Genomic DNA, 21,861 nt, shown 5'->3' on the forward strand with positions numbered 1-21,861 from the left:
GGTCGCTCGGCGCGCGCAGCCCTCCCAGCAGCCACCCGTGCCCGCCTGCGCGCGCCTCCTGCAGGGGGGAGGGGGGTTGGGAGGCTGAGGGGGGAGGGTCCCCCCGCCTCCTCCGCCCCGGCGTCCAATCAGAGCGGGCGAGGGGCGCAACCCTGGGACGCGCGGGCCGGTCGGCCTCCGCCCGAGCTTCCAGCCGCCGTGCTGGGCTCGAGAGAAGTAACGGTTATGGGAATTTAGAACTTCTCCCCTGAGGAGGGCGGCATGGTCGCCAGTGTCTCCCTCTCCTTCGCCCGGGGGCTGCGTCCTTCTTTAGCTGCCGCGCCCTAAAGGAGTGACGGGCAGGGCCTTCTGTCAGCCAGTCTCCCCAGGGCACCCTGCGCGCCTGTGTCACCAAGTGATAGGGTGAGGCGAGGCCTAGCTAATTGGTGTGAGCTCTTTTTTTCTTTGGGGGGGAGGGGGCGGGTTGGTTGTTTCCTTTCCCTCTTGCCCATCCTACAGCTGGATTCCTTGGGAGTAAAAATCCATCAGGTTTGCCCTCGTCACACAACGAGTGCCCAGGTCTTGCGGGGGGGGGGGTGGGGCCTTGAATTTTGGTGACAAAAATAAGTCCATTATGAGAAATGAACTGGAAGTGAGAAAACTTGCCCTAGTGTCACTGCCTAACTAGGGCTTCTTCGGGTCTCTTACCCTTCACTCTCTGTCCGACCTTGGGAAAAAGTTCCTGGTGCGATCCCGGAAAGTCTTGAGCTGCCATCAATGCTGTCGTCTGTGGAGTTCTGCGCGGTCAGCGCTACCTCAGCCTTTGGTGGGAAGAGCAGTGCAGAGAGCTTTCAGGGGACAGAGCAAAGGAGAGAAGTCTGCTGAACTAGATAAACGCTATTAGCTTTTTTTTTGAATCTCAACACCTTTTAAGATAAAGATGACAGGCCAGCCTGGTCTACAAAGGGAGTCCAGGACAGCCAAGGCTCCGCAGAGAAACCCTGTCTCAAAAAACCAAAAAAAAAAAAAAAAAAAAAAAAAAAAAAAAAAAAAAAAAAAAAAAAGATGACAATAAATCCACCCTAAACTTTTTGAGAGGATAAAAAGTGGGTGTAAAGAGGCTTTATAAACTGTGAAATCCTACCAAAATGTGAGATTTTTCAAAGCTTAATGAGCAAGGGGAAGCATACACAGGTTGAGAGACCTCAATTTTTAAGGGTAATTAATCAGCCTGGTGTGTAACTGTTGTGAGTATTGACAAGGCTCAGAAAGGGGGATGCTAACAAAGACCCCCAAAAGAATCCTGAGAGGGAGCTAACTTTGCTCCAGTTCTTAGATAGAATAAACTAGACTATGGCTTCAGCTTAGTCGTTACCAAATCAATGATTTAAATCGATTTAGATCACTATGCTGAAATTATGATAATCTTGTTCTACAGAATGTAAAAAGAATACAAATCTTATCACTTTCACATGAGTTGGATGATTAGGAGAGTCTGAACTGTGGTGTTTACCAAGCACCTATCTTTTATTTTCAAAGAATACTGAGTTCTTAATGGGATTTTAATAGGTAAGTTTGAAGATTGAACACTAGGCAAAGTTAACAATGTGCGAAATTACACCTTACAACTTTCTTCTCAAAATTGGCATCGTTTTGCCAGTTATTAAGGCCTTAATTCAGAGCAGTGGTTTATTCTAGTTCATAAACCAATGAAGATACTGGGGAGCTTTTGGTTGCTTCTGAAACTACAAATATAGGTGGGCCTGTATTTTTTTTTTAATCTGACTTCCATCACTTCTTACTGCCTCAGTTTTCTTACCTATAAAAATGAATACCAGGATTGGAAAAATAGAGGTTAAGAGCACTTGCTGCTCTTCCAAAGGTCCTGAGTTCAATTACAAGCACCCATATAGCAAATGACAACTGTCTGATGTTGTCTTCTGGTGTGCAGATATACATGCAGAAAAGTACACACACACACAGACACACACACATGTATGTATAAAGGATATATAGCCTTTTAAAGATCTATACATATATATATATATACATATCTTTGAAAATGAATGCCATTTCATTCAGTTCTCACCCACTCTTGTTTATATGAGAATAACTATGGAGATCTTGGTTGAATTGTTTCTATTTTGATTTCAAAAATCTTGATGCAACCAGAAGGAGTCCGAATGAAACAAGGCCCTATTTATCTTATAGACTGACCTGCCTTGTAGCTCTTGATTCTTACTCTGTAATATCTCTATAATATTTCTGTAATATTTCTAGATAATAGTTAGCTATCTAGATAGTTCTTAGCTAGATAGCTTAACAGAGGTAGTTAGTTCAAAACGTTAAGACTAGAAAGTAGCAAGTCAGAAGACAGAACTGTGAAAATAAGACATAAATTATATGCTGATAGCACTGAGGTTGAAAAAGTGATCCAACCTTCTGCCCAAGCCTGTTCCAGTTCTTTGTATGAATAAATCCCCCCCCCCTTTTTTTAGTTGTCATTATCTTCACAGTGTTCCTATTGGACTTTATATGACAAATTAGAATAAGGGAAACACTTTTTTTATGCTTCCTATATAATACAGTCTTTTAATATTTTGAATTGAACTGAATAATCAGTAGCTTTGAATAGGTTACCATCCAATGTAAATAATAATTTTCTATTCTCACATTCATACTTGGTTTCCTGGCACAGACACTTAAACTGGTTTTTTTTTTTTTTTCCTTTCTTTGACTCACTACCCTTTTTAACTTAAATTTTATTTGACAGATGCTGTTAGTCTGTGTCATCTCACTTCTTTCAATAATAACATAACTATTATATTTTCTATATTCATACAAAAAAACTAAAGCAGATAAGTTAGATTATTTAGTCCACCCTCACAACTGTTGAAGATAAAATTATAAAATCCAATTTTGTGACTACGGTCCAAGTTCTTACCTATCATATTTTTGTTTGAGATAAGCTCTCTCTATGTAAGCCAGCTGGCCTCAAAACTTTTGATCGCTATAAATTATGGGCTTACGGTATAAGCCACTACACTGAAATTTAATCACTATCTTCTGAGAGATAAAAGCAGTCCCTGAAATCTAGCCAATGTCCCAATGGTATCAAGGGGGTTGTAGTGTTGGTAGGAGCTGGCCTGATAGAACTAGGCCTTGGTATTTTCCAGTTAAGCCAGACAGCATGAAGCAAGGCCACTTTATAATCAGTAATGGTCAAAGCAAAAACAAGACTACTTTCTAAAATTTGAGCCTGAACAAACTCTATGATTTTGAATACACAGTAGAATGTGCCAACTAGTAAAGTGGCTGTCGCTTCTTCATAGCTTTACTCATTGTAGCTTTTCCTCTTTATAGGTAAAATTTATGAAGATAACATCATACAGTCATCCTGCTTCATCACAAAAAGCAAGAAGGTTCTACTCCCTTAAACCCTCCATCAAAACACCCAACACAGTCCTAAACCTTAAGGCCCCTGCTTTACATCCTACGGCTGAGGTGCAGTGTGATTCTCCATCTCTTTGATGAGCGATAATCTCAACCTGTTCAGCTTGCAGGAATTCTTGGTGATCTTTGGCTAAAGTGCATTGGTAATTCTTTGTGTTATCTGTACCATCTATTTCTACGGAGTGGAAAACATGCTGTTAGGTAGAAGATAGACATGAGTAGTGGAGCTGGGAAGAGTGGTCCTAGAGGATAGCCCAAGACCTCTTCCTGTTTGTACAGCCTGATAAGCTACTGTAAAACCACAGCTTCATATCCATCACCCAGCAGACCACCTACACTGTGCATGGGCAAGCATCTCCGGGCATCAACTTGAGAGCTAGTCTTAACTGTAGCCAGCCTATCCCAACCACATCCTGGTCTCTGCGCATCCAGTGTGAGGTCTCCGCAGCGGTAAGGCACCATGTCTGAGAAGTTCACCTGCCACTATTGCCAGACTGCCTTGCAGGGGAAGAAGTATGTGCAGAAGGACGGGCAGTACTGCTGCCTCCCGTGCTTTGACAAGAACTGTGCCAACACCTGTGAGGAATGCCACAACCCGATAGGTGCAGATTCCAAGGAGGTGCAGTATAAGAACCGCTACTGGCACAACAACTGTTTCCATTGTGCCAAGTGCAGTAAACCCTTGGCCACTGAGGCCTTTGTGTCTTGGGAAAACAAGATCCTGTGCAACGAGTGTGCCACTCACCTGGCCTCCCCAAAGTGCAGGGCGTGCCTCCAGGATATTGTGCCAGGAGACCAGAATGTGGAGTACCAGGGTACCATCTGGCACATAAACTGCTTCACCTGCAGCAACTGCCAGCAAGTCATCGGAACCGAAAGTTTCTTCCCTAAAGACGAGAAATTCTACTGTGTGTCCTGCCATAAGAATGTATTTACCAAGTATTGTGCGAAATGCAAAAAGCCCATTATAGCCGGAGGAGTCAGTTACCAGGATCAGCTCTGGCATAGCGAGTGCTTTGTATGTGCTTCCTGCTCTAAGGAGCTGGGTGGGAAACGTTTCACTGCTGTGGAAGACAGGTATTATTGTGTGGATTGTTACAAGAATTTTGTGGCCAAGAAGTGTGCTGGATGCAACAACCCCATCACTGGGTTTGGGAAAGGCTCCAATGTGGTGGGCCATGAAGAACATTGCTGGCATGACTTCTGCTTCAACTGCAAAACCTGTTCTGTAAACCTGGCGAGCAAGCGCTTTGTGTTTCATGATGGGCAGGTGTATTGTCCTGAATGTGCCAAAAAGCAATAACTTGGCAAGAGCTCCTGTCCTATAAAATGGCATCTGACCCATGCTTTGTGTTCTTACTCTCTCTGCCCTGCTCCAGCCATAGGGGAAGAGTGGGCTTTCGCCTCTACGAAGTTGTCCCTCTGTCTTCTCTTACATTTTACAGCATTGCTCAGCTAAGAGTGCACAGTGATTATGTTAGGATTCCACAACCTTGCAGCAAAAATAATTTCCCTGTTGCTGCAATAGGAAACCAAAAACTTAGACTCTTCTGAATGTTTCCTATAGATTATAAAAGGACTAACTATGTAGCCACATGATATGAAAAATGTGTGCAATAAGAAAACATCCACTGAGATGTTCGAGCATCAGCTGGGACTCACTGTGTCGTCACACAACTGCTCAAACTCACTGCTCACCCTCTTCTGTGAACACAAAAAGAATTATCCAGAATGTATGCTTCAGCTTCCTCATCAAAACTTTGGCCTTTCTGGGAATTTCCAGAAAATAAACATTTTGAACTTAGCTGTAATTCTCAGCTGACCTCTTCCACAAACTAACGTTTAATTGTTCTATGTGGCTTATTTTCTCCTTTTTTAAGTACTTTTTACAAAAGTGCTAACCACATAGCCACATGATGTGTACAAGGAGCATAGGTGTCCCCATTTTAAAACATGGAATGCAGGTGATTTGAACATTCTAAGTAGATCTGAAAAGCCAAGCCTGTTTTCAAGCATCTTAAAAATTACAACTACTAGAAGCTTACAAAATTAACCCTCCTGTCCTTTTTTAAATTAATGATATTTTGCTTTAGGGTTTTTTTTTTCACTTTACATCCAGATTGTAGCCCCCTCCCTCGTTGCCTTCCGGTCACACCCTCCCTCCTTTGTACCCCCTCCGTCCCTCCGCTGGTCCTCAGAAAGGGGAACCCTCCTCCCCTAACAACTGACCTCAGCCTGTCAAGTCTCATCTGGACCTCCTGTATCCTCTTTCTCTGTGGCCTGGCAAGGCTGCCCTGCCAGTGGGAAGTGATCAACGTGTGGGGGCCAGAGTCCATGTCAGAAGTAGTCCCTATTCCCTATACTATGGGACCCACAAAGAGACTATGTTGCCTATCTACTGCATCTGAGCAGAGGGTCTAGGTCCTCAGCATGCATGGTCCTTGGTTGGTGCATCAGTCTCTGCAGCACTACAACTCCTCCGCTTGGATTTGTTGACTCCATTGGTCTCCTTGTGGAGCTACTGACCCCTCCAGGTACTTCTGTTTCCCAACTCTTCCATAAGACTCCTTGCTCTCCACATCAAAGTTTGGCTGTGTGTCTCAGCATCTGCCTGGATCCCCTGCTGGGTGGAATCTTTCCAAGGACCTTGGTGGCCCACTTCCTTCCTATTCCTTCTCTTCAACTGCTTCCGGTGTCTATTCTATTTGTCCTTCTGAATGAGAATTAAGCATTCTCCATAGGGCCCTTGTTATTTAGTTTCTTTAGGACTGTGTATTGTAGTGTGGTTATCCTGTATATTTGGCTAATATCCGCTTATAAGTGAGTATATACCATGCCTGTCTTTTGGGGCTGGGTAACCTCACTCAGGATGATCATTTCTGGTTCCATCTACTTGCCTGCAAATTTCAAGATTTGCTTGTTTTTAATAGCTGAGTAGTATTCCATTGTGTAAATGAACCACAGTTTCTTTTCCCGTTCTTTGGTTGAGGGACATCTAGGTTGTTTCCAGGTTCTGGCTATTACGAGTAAAATTGCTTTGAACCTTATTGTGTGGTGGAGCATCTTTTGGGTATATTCCAAGGAATGGGATGGCTGGGTCTTGAGGAAGCCCTATTCGCAATTTTTTGAGAAAGCACCAGATTGATATCCAAAGTGGTTGTACAAGTTTGCACTCCCACCAGCAATGGAGGAGTGTTCCCCTTTCCCCACATCCTGACCAGCATGTGCTGTCACTTGAGTTTTTGATCTCAGCAATTCTCATGGGTGTAAGATGGAAACTCAGAATAGTTTCAACTGACTGGGGATGTTGAGCATATCTTTCAGTGTTTCTCAGCCATTCGATATCCTCTGTTGTGAATTCTCTGTTTAGTTCTGTACCCATTTTTTAATTGGGTTATTTGGTTTGGTGGTGTTTAAATTTTTGAGCTCTTTATATATTTTGGATATTAGCCCTTTGTCAGATGTAGGGTTGGTGAATATCGTTTTTCAGTGTGTAGGCTGTTGTTTTGTTCTGTTGACAGTGTCCTTTGCCTTACAGAGTTCAAGGCTCTTCCCTACTTTTTCTTCTAGCAGATTTAGTGTGTCTGGTTTTATGTTGAGGTCTTTAATCCACTTGCACTTTAGTTTTGTGCAGTGCAATAAATAAGGGTCTATGTGCATTTTTCTACAAGTTAGACCAACCTCATTTGTTGAAGATGCTGTCTTTTTTTCCATTGTATAGTTTTGGCTTCTTTGTCAAAAATCAAGTGAACATAGGAGTGTGGGTTTATTTCTGGGTCTTTGATTTGATTCCATTGATCCACCTGTCTGTTTCTATGCCAGTACCATGCAGTTTTCTATTACTGTTGCTCTATAGTACAGCTTGAGATCCGGGATGGAGATTCCTTCAGAAGATCTTTTATTGTATAGGATTGTCTTAGCTATTCAGGGGTTTTTGGTTTTCCAATTGAAGTTGAGAATTGTTCTTTCAAGGTCTGTAAAGAATTGTATTGGCTTTTTTATGGGAATTACATTGAATCTATAGATTGCTTTTGGTAAGATGGCCATTTTTACTATGTTAATCCAGCGATCCGTGAGCATGGGAGATCTTTCCATCACCTGATAGCTTCTGCAATTTTTTTCCTTCAGAGACTTGAAGTTTTTTTTCATACAGATCTTTTACTTTCTTGGTTAGAGTTACACCAAGACACTTTAGGTTTTTTATGGCTATTGTAAAGGGCATAGTTTCCCTAATTTCTTTCTCAGCCTGTCTGTCTTTTGTATAAAGGAGGGATATTGATCTTTTTAAATTGATTTTGTATCGAGCCACTTTGCTGAAGATGTTTATCAGCGGTAGGGGTTCCTTGTTAAAATTCTTGGGATCACTTATGTATACTATCATGTCATCTGCACATAGTAATATTTTGATTTCTTCCTTTCCCATTTGTATCCCTTTGATCCTCTTTAGCTGTCTTATTGCTCTAGCTAACATTTCAAGTCCAATATTGAAAAAATACAGAGAGAGTGGACAGCCTTGTCATGTCCCTGATTTTAGTGGAACTGCTTTAAGTTTCTCTCCATTTAGTTTGATGTTGGCTATACACTTGCTTTATGTTGCCTTTATTATGTATAGGTATGTGCCATGTATCCCTGATCTCTCCAAGACTTTTAACATGAATGGGTGTTGTATTTTTCAGCATCTAAGAAAGTGATCATGTGTGTTTTTTTTCTTTCAGTTTGCTTATATGATGGATTACATTGACAGATATCCATATATCAAACCACCCTGCATGCCTGGGATGAAGCCTACTTGGTCATGGTGAATGATATTTTTGATGTGTTCTTGGATTCTTTGATGTGTTCTTCAGCCTGCAAGTATTTTATTGACTATTTTTGCATTGGTGTCCATAGGGGAAATTGGTCTGAAATTCTCTTTGTTCGTTGGGTTTTTGTGTGGTTTAGCTGTCAAGGTGACTGTGGCCTCATAGAATGAGTTTGGTAATGTTCTTTCTGTTTCTATTTTGTGGAATAGTTTAAAGAAAATTGGTATTAGATCTTCTTTGAAGGTCTTCTTTGCTGAATCCATTTGGTGCTAGGCTTTTTTTTTTTTTTTTTTTTTTTGGTTGGAGACTTTTGATGATTGTTTCTATTTCCTTAGAAGGTATAAGACTATTTAATTTGTTAACCTGATCTTGATTCAATTTTGGTAATTGGTAGCTATCAAAAAATTGTCTATTTTATTTACATTTTCAATTTTTGTGGCATATAGGCTTTTGAAGTGAGACCTAATAATTCTTTGGGTTTCCTTGGTGTCTATTATTATATCTCTCTTTGCATGTCTGATTTTGTTGACTTGAGTATTCTTTCACTGCCTTTTAGTTAGTTTGGCTAAGGGTTTGTTTATCTTGTTGGTTTTGTCGATTCGTTGAATTGTTCTCTTTGTTTATAATTTGTTGCTTTCTGCCCTGGCTTTAATGATTTCCAGCCATCTACTCCTCTTGGGTGTGTCTGCTTTTTGTTCTAGAGCTTTCAGGTGTGGATGGCTACAGTCCTTCATAGGTGGACTTCATAGATTACTACCACCTACTTCTCCGAAATACAAGATTACCTAGCTACTGTATTCTCCGTTATGGTATTACACACACACATATAATGAGACAATATCAAAGTAAACAAAATGAGAGTACCTCTCATTCCTAAAGGAATAGCCATCAATGCCTGTGCCACATTTTGCCAATTGCTGTTATTTAGCATTTCAGTGTAGCCTTACAAAAGCCACACAGAAAGAAAGAAAGGAGGCTCTGTTCACCATGATTTTGGAGGGAAAGAGGATCACCTTATGTCTTCCTTTTCCTCTTGCTGTGATATGAAATAGTCTGACAAAAGGAACTTGAGGGAGAAAGGGTTTATTCTAACAGTCAAAGGTACATCGTGGCAAAGAAATCAAGGTAGGAGAAACTTGAAGCAGCCAATCACAATCCACAGTGGGAAAGCAGAAAACAATGAATAAAAGCCAGTGCTCAACTTTGCTTTCTCCGCTTTATATAGTCTAGGGTCTCCTACCCAGAGAGTGACCCTACTCACAGTTAAGACGGACCTTCCTACATCAGTTAGTATAAAATTATCCCTTGCAGCCAATTCTAGAGACCTACACCCAAGGAGGTATTCAATTCTGTGTAACTGACAGCACTAACCATTACAACTTACCTCTCTGATATGCCATCCACTTCATAAAGATTTATAAAAGTTTTCCTCAAAATCCACCTGCTGAGCTACAACCTACCCCTTGTGGGTACATCCCACTGTATCTTGGGACTGTATGCTTTGCTTTGATAATCTTATACTGAAACTTTCCTCTTCTTGAGTCCTTCAGCAAGACAAGAACCAAGAAGCCCCCATAGCAACACTTATTGAGCCTTTCTAAAGAATGAGATAAGAAAGCGCCCTTTCTTCAGCAGCTATCAAATTGTCAGAGCAAAGTTAGGTGGTTTTCTTTCCTTGGATTATACATACATTGCCTGTTAAATGAAGACCACTAAAAAAAAGTTGTCTAATGGCTCAACCCTGTAATCCCAAACTACCCAGGAGACTTAAGTAGAAAGATGGCAAGTTGAAGGTCTACCTAAAATACAGAGATACAGCTCAGTGGTGTAGCACATCCTTGCATGTGAAAAGACCCTCGGTTCAACCACAGTATCTTCCCTGACTTCCTCCAAAAAGGAACTGAGTGTGCTAGCAACAGGAAGCTGAGGTAAGAGGGTTGACAGTTCAAGGCAGCCTAAGCTACATAGCAAGAATGGTTTAAACAAAACAAGATAGTAAAGGAAATACATGAGGCTGAAATAATTGAAAAAAAATGTCTAGGTGCTGGGGATCAAGGTATGCAAGGCAAACGGGCTGTTACTGAGCCACATCTTCAGCCCTGGATATATCACTTCAAAGAGGAAAAAAGTACTTCAGCCTATCAGCTCAAGGCTTGTACCCAGTGCAACAACTTCAAGTGGACCTTAGTCTCAATGTAGAATTATAAAACTTTTAGGAAAAAAAAATATCTAGGTGATCTTGGGCTAGGAAACCACTTTTCAGAACATAAAGCATAATCCATTAAAGTAAGTGTGTTTGTCTGCGCATGATATATGTAACACATTATGGAAAGGGCTAACACTAAAAGATAAAGGACAGATGCAGATGGGTGTAGAAGCCAGAGATGCGACTCTAGTGTCATTCAGGTGCCATCCACCTTGTTCTTTACGACACGACCACTCAGAGACTTGGAACTTGCCAAGTAAGGGTAGTCTGGCTGGACCACAAGTCTGTCAGTGGGGCTGTCTCTCCGGGCCTGGGCTTTCAAGTGTGTGCCTACCAACAGTTTAAGCATTTTTACATGGGTTCTGGGGATTGAGCTCAGGGCTTCTTCCTGCTTGCATAACAAGCAGCTTACCAACAGGTTTTCTCCCAGCCGTTTAAATTCAAAACACACACATACACACACACACACACACACACACACACACACACACACACACACACACTGATCTTAAGATGATACTGCTGTGAAAAACACAGCTGGGTGCACTGGCACAGGCTTTTAATCCCAACACTCAGGCAGGCAGAGGCAGGCAAATGTCTGTGAGTTCGAGGCCAGCCTGGTCTACAAAACGAGTCCAGGATAGCCAAGGCTGCACAGAGAAACCGTGTCTCAAAAAACAGAAAAACAAAGCAAAAGAAACATTTAAGCACAAGTAGCAGACTAGGAGAAAATATTTCTAAAGCACAGTAAATTTATATCCAATGTATATGAAATTTTTTTTTACCCCTCAAAGAAAACCAGCTTTAAAATGAGTGCTTAATTGAATTACCAGTAATTAAAGAAGATACTTTGGAGGCAAGTAAGTGCGTGGAATGTTGTTCAACGTCATGGCATCAGGGAAATGAACATCAAATCCATAAGGGGTGTTGAAGAGATGGCTCACTTGCTATTTACTTGCCTTGCGATGCGAACCTGAGACCCTGAGTTTGGATCCCCAGCACCTCTGTAAAAATCTATCTAGTACTACAAAATATCAGACAGATATACTGGTGGTGTGAACCTAGGGTTGCCATCTCAGAGGCAGGCAGATCCCTGGGATACATTGACCAGCCCAACCAATCAGTGAAGAGCAATCCAGGAAGATTCCAGTAGATGTATAGCCTCTACATGTGTTTGTACACGTGTGTGCATACACACACATATACATATCTCTCAATGAAAATCTACTTGGTTATTTTTTTTTTGTCCAAATGCCATGATTTATTAGTAGAAATGCAGAACTGAACAAACACTTGGGGAAATGTCTTGAGAATTCAGTTCTTTTTTAAAAAATCAATAATACACTTACATTATGACCCAGACATCCCACTAGATATCAACCCAAGCAGATACACATATATACAAAAACAAAGACATACTATTTTATAACAGCCTAAAGCTAGAAGCACTCTGAGAGCCCTTTAATTAGTGACTATATAAACAGATGTTGGCACATATGGCCAGTGAAATCTACTTGGGGACAAACTACACAAAATGAATAGGTACCATTCTCAGTGAAAGACTCTAAACTAAAAAGTATAGGTATGGCATGAGCCTATGTATGTACGTATATATATATATATATATGAAAGTATATATATATATATATATGAAAGAAACATTTGTTGACTAGAGTATAGGAGAGGTTGACTAAAGATGTGAGAGATTTGGGGGAGGCAGGGGAGCTATTGTTTCTTGATTGAGATATAGCAGCTACACAATGTATGTATCTGTCAAAGCTATGATAATAGATAATTTTTCATTCATAAATGCTGCTTCAGTAAGCTCAATTTAAAATAGGAAAAATGTAGAAATGGAAGAAAATTCACGTTGAAATGAGGCGAGGCCACCTGACACCATGAAAGTAAGGCCCTTCTAAAAGCACACAGGGCCCTCCCCCGTATTCCTAATGGACAGCCCTTCAGGGGAGTATTAATAATACTGCTGCACTGAAAATGCTCCATTTGCTCTTAGGTTTTTTGCATAATTGTTCATCAGATTTGACCACAGTTGGCTACTTTCTGCTCTCAAACGCCCCTCTATAGAAGCAAGTAGAGAAACTGGACTACCACTGTTTGAGTCTGTGCTCTGTCCTGCATAGTGCAACTTAAGATATGCTACAACCTAATTCTGCTATGTAGATCACGTTTTTCCTGTGGACAGCTGAGCTTTTCTATAATTGTTCTTGTTACTTAAGGGATTTGTAACCAGTGGCTTTTTTGTTTGTTTTGTTTGTTTGTTTTGTTTTGTTTTTGTTTTGTTTTTTGTTTTTTTGTAACCAGAATAGTCTATCCAAAACCTGGAGTATCTTTACATATTTCCCATGTGATTAGCACTAGGTGAAGGACAGATGTTTTCTACTCCCTTAAAAAAGACATGTCCATCAAGCATTTACAAATTATATTAAAGGTGATCCAAATAAACTCTAAGATGAGAAGTTTAAAAAAAAAAATGGGGACTGGTTGAGTGCATAAAAGATAGCTATGGGGACTGGAGAGATTGCTCAATGGTTAAGACCACTGGCAGCTCTCCCTGAGGACTGGGGTTCTATTCTCACCACCACCCCCCCCGACACACACCTAGAAGCTCACAACCATATGTAATTCCAGTTCCAGGGAGATCCAGTGTCCTCTTCTGACCACAAGGATACCAAGTTTTCATGTGGTGCATATACACCCATGCAGGCAAAACACCCATACACATTTTTTAAAGCCTTTTTAAAGATAGAGAGGCTGGGGAGATTGCTCAGCTTGCCCTGCAAGCACGAGGACCCAAGCGCTGGCTCTAGAGATGACTTCTTTTCTTAAAAAACAAAACAAAACAAAACAACACAGATTAAACAGGTGTGTGTGTGTGTGTGTGTGTGTGTATGTGTGTGTGTGTGTGTGTTTATAACCACAGTTCTGGGAAAGCAGAGATGGAAAGATTCCTGGGGCTTTTCGGCAGTTTCAGACCAGTGTCTCAAAAGAAGAAAAAGAATGGGCAGGCACCTGGGAAATGACACCCACCTAAGTTTGTCTTCTGGTCTGTGCTTACATAAAGATAATAGCTTTGGATGTGACTGGAAAAAGTATCTGGATAAAAATGAATTTTAAATTGTTAGGACCTATCCCATGATACAGCACAGAATGTTCTCAAACTTTCCATCCTATGGCTGCCACGTCGCCTTTTCATAAGTATAAAGAGTGGAGCTGGATTCCCCCACATCACCATGGAGGAACCATTACTGTTAATCACAAAGGATTTACAACGAGGACTGACATGAGCCTCTGCTTAACCTTGAAGCAAACAACTCAAAATGGGCAGAACTCACCCACCATTAGCTTTACCAGTGGTGCCTTGGAGTTTCTGTTGCTGCAACGAAACACCATAACACAAAAGCAAGCTGGGGAGGAAGGGCTTATCTGGCTTACACTTGCACAGCCAGTGTTCATCACCAAAGGAACTCAGGACAGGAACTCAAGCAGGGCAGGAACCTGGAAGCAGGAACTGATGCAGAGGCCATGGAAGAGCACGGCCTAGTGGTTTGCTCCCCCAGCCCAGGAGTGGCACCTCATACAATGTGCTGCCCCCTCCCCCCACTCCACCCCACCCCACCCCCGTACTGATCATCAATTAAGAAAATGCCGACACCAGTCAGGGCAAGCGGTAAAGAGTTAAACGGGAATTGGTGAAAACCAGCAAGATGGAGCCTTATTAAAAACTAGTCTTTCAAAACTCTTTTATAAGAGTTGCTGTGGTCATGATATCTCTTCGCAGTGATAAAGCCCTAAGACATGGTTGTTTAAAGAAATAGTATTTAATATAGACGTGTTGAACATGGCCAACAGCTGTCTTCAGGCTCTTGCCTAAAATGGTCTGCGTTGTAAAAGGCGTGGTCCTCCTTTTTACAGGAAGGCTAAGTAGACCTCGCATCTCACGTCAAGTCTTCCAGCCTGTGTAGATGGATTTTCACTAACTCAGAACACTAATATCGAGCGGGCTGCAGAAGCAGCTGACTCCAGGCATGGTGAGGATTCCTTTAGGGTACCTTTTGGAGTCTGTCCTTTATAGTCACATTGAACAGGAAGGGAAATAGCAACTGATCCTTATAACGAGTGCGAAGAAGCCAACATTAATCTCTCCGAGCTGAAATTTGTATCAGCGACTACTTGACCTACTTTCCTTTCTCGCCTTCAGGGCGCATCCTTATATGAATCTAATCGTTTCTTTTCCAAGGGGACAATTAGCTTTTCAAGGCCTCTGTGCTTTGCTAGTTAATAACCCCCCCCCAAATACACCAACCACACAGTCACTGTTTCACACAAGGACAGATTGTAAGACTAACAAAGCTGGAAGAGAATATATAGGCCAGCCCTGTTACACTTAGGGAAGATTTTAGCTTCAGCTCCTTTGGTCTTCTCCCAAGATTTCGGGAGCCTTGACAGATGAAACTTGAGCTCCACAGCACCGTGATTTGGCGGTATGGCATGGAACCAAAGTTCTGTTGTGGTAACCACACTTTGGTGTTGAATCACATCTCTGCTCCTTTGATCAAGTTTGTTGCTGTTGTTGATTTGTCTGTGTTTCTAATGGGTATAAATGTGTGTGAGTGAGTGTGTGTGTGTGTGTGTGTGTGTGTGTATGTATGTGTGCATGTGTGTGTGCATGTGTGTGTGCATGTGTGTGTGTAGGTGTGTCATCCTCAGTAATACTTACCTCTTTTGAGACAAGGTCTCTCGTTTCTAATGGGTATAGATGTGTGTGAGTGAGTGTGTTTGTGTGTGTGTGTGTGTGTGCAGGTGTATGTGTGTGTGTGTGTGTGTGTGTGTGTGTGTGTAGGTGTGTCATCCTCAGTAATACTACCCACCTCTTTTGAGACAGGGTCTCTCATTGACCTGTAATTCACCAATTAGGCTGGACTGGTTGGCCAGTGAACCCCAAAGGTCTACCTGTCTCTGCTTCCTGTTCTGCATTTTCACATGGGTTCTGGGAACCACACTCAGACCTTCATGCTTACGAGATAAGCCCTTTACTGCTTGAGCCATCGCCCCAGCCCTGGTTAAGATTCTTAACTCATGACTTCTTTTCTGTCATTTCAGAAATGTGAGCTAATAGTCCTTGTCTCCTAAGAGTGTGGTGATGATTAAAGGACATACTTGTGTTAGTTAGCTTTCTATTGTTATAACAGATACAGGAAATGGTCCATTCATAACACGAAACTATTTGTTCTAACTCGCGTTTTGAGAGATCTTGGTCAATGATTGGTTCACCCTGTTGCTTCAAGTGAGACAGCACATCATAGCAGGAGCACCCGGCAGAGAAAAACTCTCAACTCATGGCTGTGAAGCAAATGAAAGGAAGAGGAAAGGAAGGAGCCCTGCAGCTCCCTTCAAGGGTAGACCCCAGTGACTTAAGGTCTCCCACTTGGCCTACGTCCTGAACATTCTTCCAACTACCAGTGGTGCCTGAAGAGTGAACCTTCCCCTCATGGCCCTTTGGGGGACACTTGGAATCCAAACTCTAGGAAATAAGGTGAATGGAGGGGCAAGATAGAGCTCAGTGGTAGAACGTTGGACAGCAGAGAAAATGCTCGATGTACAGTAGCCATGTTGTGATAGACTGTTGAAAATACTATGTATTCTACCTTTAGGTCTAAAGGCTAGGCATAGAGGGGAACTTCTGGATCTGTTAGTGTCCATGGGGCTGAAGACTCCCAAGCCTTTGATCACACTGTTGATCACCATAGCAAAATGTAAAATGACACACAGTGCTACTTCCTGTAACTTTACTTCATATTTCCGTTTGCGATAATCCTGGACAGTTATTAACTCTCCTCTTTCTACTGTAAGGAGGCCTTCTAAGGTCACCTTGACACCTTGACCCTGTTATGGATAAATCCTTTGTCTTTTACAGATGCCTTCACTTTTCCTTTCCCAAGCGTTCTGGTTTTTATAGTTGAATTCATGATGGTATAAGTGGAGTCGCTACTGTTTGGATGGATTCTTGAATTCTCCCCTCAGACCTCGTTAGTCTTTTGGACTTCATCTGATTCTCATGTTAGTGCCTTTTCATCCTGACTTCTAAGCTTTGTAGTGCCCCAGGGCTCAGGATTAGACACCTTAATCCAAAGCGATTAATCAAGTCCATCCATTACATTGCATCTCACCTTAGTACTATAGCTTTAAATATCCGTGTGCTGGCTACTCCTAAACTTATATCCATAGTCCTGGTCTTTGACCTGAGCAAAAGACTTGCAGGTCTAATAACTATCTACTGGAAAGTTCCCACTGAGGGCTATAACTTTTATAGATTTCAGTCATTTCAAACTTGTAGTACAAAATGAATTCTTGAGTTTACCCCTCAAATTTCATCTTCCAACACCCTTTACTAAGCCAGGGGATGCAACTATATCCTTAGAGCTCCTCAATTTTCCACTCTCTTTTGTCCTCACCTTTTATCAATTCTGAGGAAGTCCAATTACATCCGCCTGTAGGCATAAGGTTATTGTGTAATTCAAATGCTGATTCCTGTATCCTCCCATATCTGGTTGCAAGCCTTGTTCTGAGAATCTCCTGTCTCAATGTTGAATAAACTCTGCTCCCCAATTGTCGGCTGACATGCTAATAAAGCACCTTATGGCCAATCACTGAGCAGGGGAGAGAATAGGGCTGGACTTCCTGCCAGCCAAGGGAGAAGGAGTTAGAGGATTTAGCCAGGGTCTTCTCAGCCACAGGCAATGGTCCAGGAGGAACCAGGAGAGAGATATGGAACAGGGAAGGCTACAGAGTGCAAGTATCTGCGAAATGTACCATGGGAGGAAACCAAATTAGCTTAGAGGGTTAAGAATAGAGAGATAACTGTTCAGTTCTTGTGCTGTGAAGCTTGTTTAAATAATATAATAAAGTGGCAAGTATTTGTGTGATAGCCGGGTTAAGAGAGAAATTTTATAAAACACCGTTTTATAAAAGTAACATTAACATCTTCAAGCCCAATCAACTTTTCACCACTTTTGCTTGCTACTATTGTGACTTAAGCTCCCACCATGTCTCTCTGGATTATATTAGCAGCCTCCTAAACAGTCTCAGTATTATTTGTTCTTTATAGTCTGTTTGCAGCAAAGGATTCAGTGTGAACCTCTCAGAACTTATGTTAGATCCATCGACTCATCTGCTAAACATCATTTAGTGACATCATCTTTTTTTAAAGATTTATTTATTTATTATTTATACACTGTTCTGCCTGCATTGTGAGCTTGCACACCAGAAGAGAGGATCAGATTTCACTATAGGTGGTTGTGAGCCACCATGTGGTTGCTGGGAATTGAACTCAGGACCTTTGGAAGAGCAGACAGGGCTCTTAACCACTGAGCCACCTCTCCAGCCCCTCGTGACATCATCTTTTAAAAATCCTTTTATTAATTATTTGTGAGTTTCACACCATGTACCCCAGTCCCACTCCTCTCCCGATCCCCTCGTACCTACCCTCTGCCCTTGCAACCTCCCCTAAAAGAAAATAAAAAACAAGCAAACAAAGCAAAACATGGAAAACATGTCATTGTGGAAGCTGTAGCATGTCCCACAGTATACCCTCGCATCTTCCACATGTTCGTTGCAATGATTCCTTTTGGTCTGGTTCTAGGCCTCTGGTTTTTGAGTGGCATCCATCTTATTCAGAGTGGAAGTCAAAGCCCCATAAGACTTGGTGGTACTCCTTCCATCTTCTGTGCCTTTGCCTTGCCTTCTGCTGGTCCTCATCCTTACCAAGCATTCTTCTTACTTAGGCCCTTCACACTTGACTGCTCAAAACCATGGCAAGATCACACATGCTATAAATACTTGCTACAAAAAAGCAATAAGCCAAGTGCTATAGGGCACGCCTATTATCCTGGCTTTCAGGAGGCTGAAGCCACCTGGACCACATAGAGCAAGAGCCTATCAAGAAGAAGGAAGAGGAAGAGGAGGAGGAGGAAGAAACTCAATAATAAGCCTTGGTGAGAATGCAGAGAAATGGCGAGTGGGACTATAAATGACCATTTTAGGCAAGAGCCTGAAGACAGCTGTTGGCCATGTTCAACACGTCTATATTAAATACTATTTCTTTAAACAACCATGTCTTAGGGTTTTATTGCTGTGAAGAGACATCATGACCACAGCAACTCTTATAAGAGAAAGCATCTAACTGAGGCCGGCTTACAGTTTTAGAGGCTTAGTCTATTATCATCATGGCTGGAAGCACTGCAGTGTGCAGGCAGACATGGTTCTGGATGGGTAGCGGAGATTTTTACATCCAGATCCTCAGGCAGCAGACGTGAATGCCACACTAAGCCTAGTTTGAGCGTCTGAGACCTCAAAAGCTCATTCCCCACAGTGGCACGCTTCCTCCATGAGGCCACACCTCCCACTAGTGCCACTCCCTATGGAGCAAGCATTCAAACGCATGAGTCTGTGGGGGCTATACCTATTCAAACCACCACAACCAACAATCACAACAGCAACAAAACCACCAGGCTTACCTGGTGATGAATTGATTGACGCAAATCTGACATGTGACAGGAACCTAATCTTACATCCCCTCTGGGACAGTGATTCAGTGTTTGATATAATTCACTATTCACGGCAACCTTATGAACGACAGAAATAAAGAGAATTAACTGTATAGCCATACAAAGAAGCACTACTCATATGCATTACACCATATACATATTTCGAATGCAATGTGCTACGCATGTAGGGGAAATGAGAACTCGAGACTCAATGGAACATACTAGTTTATAAATACATTGTTATGTCTCATCGATGCTTAATAAGAAGAAGCAGATTTTCAACATCTGTTAGCGATCACTTTGAACTGATCCAAACATCTTTCCCATAATTCCCCTTGCAGCTCACGCTGGTGTTCTGGTTTTCACAGGTATCGGCTCATTCTGACGTTCAGCTATGCGCTTCCTGTAGTCGCCTCTGGGAGTACATTTAACATAACGATTAGCTGCATGCTTAAACTCCCCGGTAATCCCAAATAGGTTGTTTCCTACATGTGAAAGAAGCCAGACGCTAAGGACCGCATGTTGTATTATTTCATTTATATGAAATGTCCAGAAAAGGCAATGCTAGGCTGACAGAAAGCAGATGCCCGGTTACCTGGGCCTTGGGGGCGTGGGGGCGGGGAAGGCGGCTCGGGGAGGGGACTGAGGATTTATTGCAAATGGGCGTGAGGACCTTGTCAGGGTGATGCAAATGTTCCAATGGTAGCTTGTGGCAATGGCCGTACACCATGTAAACTTCCTAAAAACCATTGTGTGGTACACACAAAACAGGCAGGAGTTATGTAAATTATGTTCATCAAAGCTGTTGGTTAAGAAAGAGAGGAAAGATTTGGGTAGGCACACAAAAATCTCGAGCCACTTAGAAGAGGGGGGAATGAGTTTTCCATTAGTTTTTGCTCTTATGTCATGACCTTCAGGAATGTGGCTTTATCACTCTATTAATAAGAAGTGGATGGGCCTGGAGAGATGGCTCAGCGGTTAAGAGCACTGGCTGCTCTTCCAGAGGTCCTGAGTTCAATTCCCAGCAACCACATGGTGGCTCACAGCCATCTATAATATGATCTGATACCCTCCTCTGGCCTGCAGGTGTGCATGCAGGCAGAGCTCTGTATACATAATAATAAATAATAAATAAATAAATCTTTTTTAAAAATAATAACCCTAACCCAACTCTGTAACCCCAGCAGATCCCAAACTCAAGGCCAGTCTGCGCTGTAAAAGAAGTGGATGTGGCCAGGTGTGGTGGCGCACGCCTTTAATCCCAGCACTCGGGAGGCAGAGGCAGGCGGATCGCTGTGAGTTCGAGGCCAGCCTGGTCTATAAAGTGAGTCCGGGACAGTCAGGGCTACACAGAGAAACCCTGTCTCGAAAAACAAAAACAAAACAAAACAAAAAGCAAAAAGCAAAAAAAAATAGAAAGAAAAAGAAAAAGCCTCATAGCTATTGAAACATCTCTGCTGTCCTGTCCCTCTTGGATGCTGGGTCTCAGAACTCAGCACCAAAGTCATATGGGGAAGACATGTCCTAGTTAGGGTTTCTATTGTTATGCTAACAAACACACAAACAAACAAATGCTTACCAAAATCAACGTGGGGAGGCCAGGGTTTATCTCAGCTTGTAGTTCCCCATCACAGTTCATCATTGAAGGAAACCACAGCAGACACTGAAGCAAGCCAGGAACCCAGAGGAGGCATGGCTGAGGCAGAAGCCATGACGAGGTGCTGCTTACTAGCTAGATCACCATGGCTTGCTCAGCCTGCTTTCTTATACCGCTCAGGACCACCTGCCCCGGGCTGGCACCATGCCTTCTCCAGACTTATATGTGAGGCTTGTCCTCACATATAAGTCTTATGGAGGCATTTTTTCCCCCAACTGTGATTTCCTCTTCTCAGATGACTCTGTGTCAGGTCTGTCAGAAAACGAACACATGCCATATATAGATTTCTCTGTTTCACAGCCCAAACCAAGACCAGCACTTTTGAATTTTCCCCACTAGACAACGAACTGGGCAAAGACCCTTTCAGACTGTTCTGCCCCCTGCCTTGTTTCAGTCACCCGGAACTTATGGTCTTCCTAGCTGAAGGCCCAGGTGTTGTAGAATAAGGCAACTTCCTTTGCTGTGGTTTATGCAAATCCTTACCCTGTGGCAATTGTGTTTTCTTTCTTCTGTCTTTCTTATTTTGTTTTTTGTTTTGTTTTTTTGTTTTTCGAGACAGGATTTTTCTGGGTGGCCTTGGCTGTCCTGGACTCACTTTGTAGACCAGGCTGGCCTCGAACTCACAGCGATCCGCCTGCCTCTGCCTCCCAAGTGCTGGGATTAAAGGTGTGCACCACCACGCCCGGCTGACAGTTGTGTTTTCTATCATATATTTGGAGTAACTTGTTAGGCACCAAGAGACAACCACATAGCAGCAGGATGCCGGAGTGATGTGTGCTCTGGCTTGGTCTGGCTCATCGTATTCTGTTTAACAGCTTGGTTAATCCAGGGTCCTATAGCACTGGTCTGCCATCATTATAACAAGTCGGGATTTTTTGCAGAGACAACATGAGGCTTCATAAGTATTCTCATTATTCATCTAAGTTTCAATTGATTTATCTTCTTAGTTAAATGAATACAGACTCATGAATTTGTATTTTATTTGGTATTTTGTTATCCATTACTATTGTTATTTGATGCTCATCCTGGCCTAGATTTGAAGAGAGCTCATCCAAGTTTGCAGAACTCTATGTTATATATAGATACATAGAGAGAGGTGTATGAAATTTCCCCTCATATTGACAACCATGAGTTCACATGGATACCTCTAACTCCAATTGCATGTATCATTACCATACAGTTAATTTTTGTTTCCTGCCT

At 42.3% G+C, this 21,861-nt stretch overlaps 1 protein-coding gene across 1 annotated transcript; it reads left to right on the plus strand.

Moving 5' to 3' along the window:
• The first annotated feature begins 157 nt into the window (after positions 1 to 157).
• On the plus strand, positions 158 to 4,902 carry LOC127183648 (four and a half LIM domains protein 1-like). The gene is made up of 2 exons (XM_051139723.1): positions 158 to 402; positions 3,343 to 4,902. Exon 2 carries the CDS (start codon positions 3,893 to 3,895, stop codon positions 4,733 to 4,735), a length of 843 nt encoding a protein of 280 aa, XP_050995680.1. The 5' UTR covers positions 158 to 402; positions 3,343 to 3,892; the 3' UTR covers positions 4,736 to 4,902.
• The last annotated feature ends 16,959 nt before the right edge of the window (positions 4,903 to 21,861 follow it).

The sequence above is a fragment of the Acomys russatus genome, chromosome 31 (assembly GCF_903995435.1).
Source record: "Acomys russatus chromosome 31, mAcoRus1.1, whole genome shotgun sequence".
Lineage (NCBI taxonomy): Eukaryota > Metazoa > Chordata > Mammalia > Rodentia > Muridae > Acomys > Acomys russatus.